Source organism: Triticum dicoccoides, chromosome 3B (assembly GCF_002162155.2).
Source record: "Triticum dicoccoides isolate Atlit2015 ecotype Zavitan chromosome 3B, WEW_v2.0, whole genome shotgun sequence".
Classification (NCBI taxonomy): domain Eukaryota; kingdom Viridiplantae; phylum Streptophyta; class Magnoliopsida; order Poales; family Poaceae; genus Triticum; species Triticum dicoccoides.
The window spans coordinates 512159178-512162888 of NC_041385.1; the positions used below are offsets into that span (position 1 = coordinate 512159178).

A 3711-nucleotide genomic window follows, 5' to 3' on the forward strand; every position below is an offset into this window, starting at 1 on the left:
CAAAAAAACCCAACCCATATGTGAGGGAGAAATAAGGTAGCCAGTATATGCCCATTTTCCACCACACTGGATTCACATCCAAGGCCCATCCCAAACCCCACAAGGACCTCGTGTGGTCCTCACTCTCCCTCTCCACTCCAACTTGTCGTGTCCTCTCTACTCCACCCAAACCCTAGCTCCATCTGTTGCCATGTCCGAGTGGGAGTTTGGTGACATTGATTGGGAGCTCCAAGAGGCAGAGGGCAACAAGGAGCTCATCCTATGCCGATTAGTCCATGATACCGGAGGGCTCCGACGTGGGTCGAGCAATCGAGCGTTGTTGCTGCCATTCCGGCATGTGTCGAGCGGCAACAAGCCATCCCCGCCACCCCGATGCTGGTTTTCACCCGCCGCGCTCTGTCACCACTGCGGCATGGGCCGAGCAGTAGCGTCGTCCCTGGCACCATGGCGGTAGTTGCCGTTAAGGTGTCCTTATGTTAAGACTTAAGAATTGGGACGCCCAAAACATTGTTTAGGGGCTCTATTTTAGGAAGTAATGTCGGAGACGATCTAAAGTCTGAATGTGCAAAGAGAAAAAAAGAATTAACCCACTATCCTTGGAAAGAAAAACGGGAATGTTAAAAATCTGACGTCGGATTTTCAAGCATGACAAATCTGATGTTTGAGATGACAAATTATGTTCTCGCGAGTATGACAATGTTTCTTACTAGTAAACATGGCAAATCCCGGCAAAAAACTGAGCATGTAAAATCTTTGCTATGCTTGCAACAATATATGCCATCAAATTTGTAGCGAAGTCCCTCGCAAAATAAAAAAAATTGTAGCGAAGTCACAAAGAAAAGAGAAGGAAAAGCTAGATTGTTCAGTCTCCACCGATTTCCCGCGGTCGCATCCTCGGGTACGGCGAACCGAGCGCCGCAAGAAAATCCAGCTTGGCAGCAACTGATTCAACGAAGCGGTGCGCTCCCGTTGGTTCCATGCGTAGTCATAGATGAGGGTTTCTTGGGAGCCTACACCTGTTCCACCATAGGTCAGCACCCACATCCAGCGTGCCTATATAGGCATCCAATCCCGCCTCTTCTACCATATCAATCACTTCCCGGAGTTCTTCGTTTGGCCACGCTGATCAATTGAGATCAAGACCATGGCAAACTGTAAGAAGTGGCTTCTGCTCGTTGTGGGCCTCACGGCCATGATTTCCTCGTCGGAGGCGTACGTCTTCTACGCCGGCGGCCGCGACGGCTGGGTCGTCGACCCCGCCGAGAGCTACAACCACTGGGCCGAGCGCAACCGGTTTCAGATCAACGACACCATCGGTACGTACACGACCGCCTCCTCGTCGATATTGTCATCATGAATCAAAGTGTAAATCGTACATGCATGTTTCTTGGCTCGCAGTGTTTGCGCGCGGCGAGGGCGAGGGCGCGGACTCGGTGCTGCTGGTGACCGAGCCGGACTTCGACGCGTGCAACACGCGTAGCCCTGTCCGCCGGCTAGAGGACGCCGGTGGTCGCCCGGAGTTCCGGTTCGACCGGTCGGGTGCCTTCTTCTTCATCAGCGGCGACGAGGACCGGTGCCAGAAGGGCAAGAAGTTGTACGTCGTCGTGATGGCGCCTCGGTCCCAGGAGTGGGAGCTCGCACCGGCGCCCGGATCGCCGCCGCTCTGGGCCTCGGCACCAGAGCACGCGGAGGCCCCGGACATGAGCCCTGGCAACGAGGGGATGTCGCGCAGCTCGCTGCAGGCGCCACCACCGACGGCGAGCGCGGCACGGTTGGACTTGGACGTGATAGCCGTCGGCGTAGTCGTGGGGGTTTTAGGGGCTCTGGTGCTCTGAGATGGCGTACGAATCGGACTAGACGTTGTGTTCGTGCTGTCATGGTGTGGTCTGTGGATGGTTTGTTCGTTGTATGATACGCTGTTGGTGTCAGTTGTTATATGTAGTTCAAGGAGTTGAGATTCGTATACAGAATAAAATGATGTTTATATGTTACATGAACACGTGAATGGATACTGAAGCCGTTTTCGTGATTACATAGTGATACCAGGACTTCTGAATCTTTTTCTTGAGATATGGTTTGCTACAGTTAGTTAACACCCGAAATTCTGACCCATCTTCACTTAGAAGCCCGGCTGTTACGGTTCGAGGACTAATATGTTGTGCAAGCGTGCCGGGCGCTGGATTTTTCCTCCCTGGAGAAGTGGTGGAATAAGAACAAAGAGCATCTCGTTTTGTGGAGGCGAAATATTTCCAGCAAAGTTGGCATGTAGTATGTTCTTTGAAAGAGTTTTGCTAGACGTACGGAGCTTTACATAAGTATACGGGCTGATTCCTGAACTGGCGCGTTTTAACCGGACGAAAGGTGAGGGCGGGCCCCACACGGGTGAAAATCGGGGGGGCCTTAAGAGAATTTAGGCTGGTCATAGTGGGAGTAACATAGGTAGTAACATAGATGCCACATAAGCAAAAATGATGATGTGGCAAGTAGTTAATGAGGAGAGAGGCAAATAGAGTAACATAATATGTTACTATCACATAGCGGTTTCCAATGCATAATGAGTCTACAAAGTAATAAATGAAGGCAACTATGTTACCACACCTATGACACTACCCACTATGAAGGTAGTAACATAGACTAGTAACATATGTATGTTACTAGTCTAAGTTACTCCCCACTATGACCAGCCTTATGGAAGGGTTTGTAGCAGGCCTGTAAAAGCCTGTATGTGTAGCATTTTTGTCTTTGAAATATGTGGAATGAAATGTGTAGAAGAAGTGAAACCGTCACATTTATTGGAATGCCTCCCTTCAGGTACTATCTTGCTAGAGAGGATATTTGCCACCACAATGGCCTTTGCATGTAGTGTTTTCTTCCTTGTAGGTTCTATGTAAATTTTTCGACAAACTGTAATATATTAATATTAAGATGATACCAAATACATCTAGCCTCTGCAACGTCAGAATATCAAGACCAACTCGAGACACGAGAGAAAAAGAAGAAGGCTGAAAAATAAAGAGCCAATGTGGCCAACGTGATAGGGGCAAGAGTGTTCTGATCTTTAAATGAGAATCACTCTGCTGATTTGGGTGGAGAACTGCTTTGACAATCCGACTACAAATGTTCGACGACGTTACACCTTAGCAATCGCTAAATCAATCTCTTAGAAATTACTGACGATGCTAGAAACATCCATGGTTAGTCTGACCATGAAGGTTTATTTCATGCAAGCAATCGAGGAACAAGCAAAAACTATGATAAAAGTAATGTGAATATTGCGACTATAAGGATAATGCACAAATAGAAGTTGGAGTTCTCAAAGTGGTCTTCGCCTCGATAATAGGGTGTCCTGATGTTTCGATGAGAATCTTATTCCGTCGACTTGGTCGGAGAACGACTTTGATGATCCGACTACAAACGTACGACGACATTGTGCCTTAGCAGTCGTTAAACCAATCTCCTAGAGTTACCGACAATGCCGAAAGCAAGTTCAACCTAACCCACGAAGGTCCAGTCCCTACAAGCAGTCAAAGAACATGCAAGAACTATGATAGAAAGCAATACGAATATTGTGAGTATATAGATGATGTATGAATAAAAGATTTTTTTGGGCGGGTCCACAGTTGCAGCGATGGTTAACTTTTAACTAAACAAAACCTAAAAAAATTGTATGCGATATGTTTACTTATGTAGGACTAAGAGGTAGCGGCCAAA

General features: G+C 47.8%; 1 protein-coding gene across 1 annotated transcript; it reads left to right on the forward strand.

Annotated features, from left to right (window-relative positions):
• The first annotated feature begins 1107 nt into the window (after positions 1–1107).
• On the forward strand, positions 1108–1955 carry LOC119281468 (early nodulin-like protein 1). The gene is made up of 2 exons (XM_037561981.1): positions 1108–1316; positions 1399–1955. Exons 1-2 carry the CDS (start codon positions 1145–1147, stop codon positions 1833–1835), a joined length of 609 nt encoding a protein of 202 aa, XP_037417878.1. The 5' UTR covers positions 1108–1144; the 3' UTR covers positions 1836–1955.
• The last annotated feature ends 1756 nt before the right edge of the window (positions 1956–3711 follow it).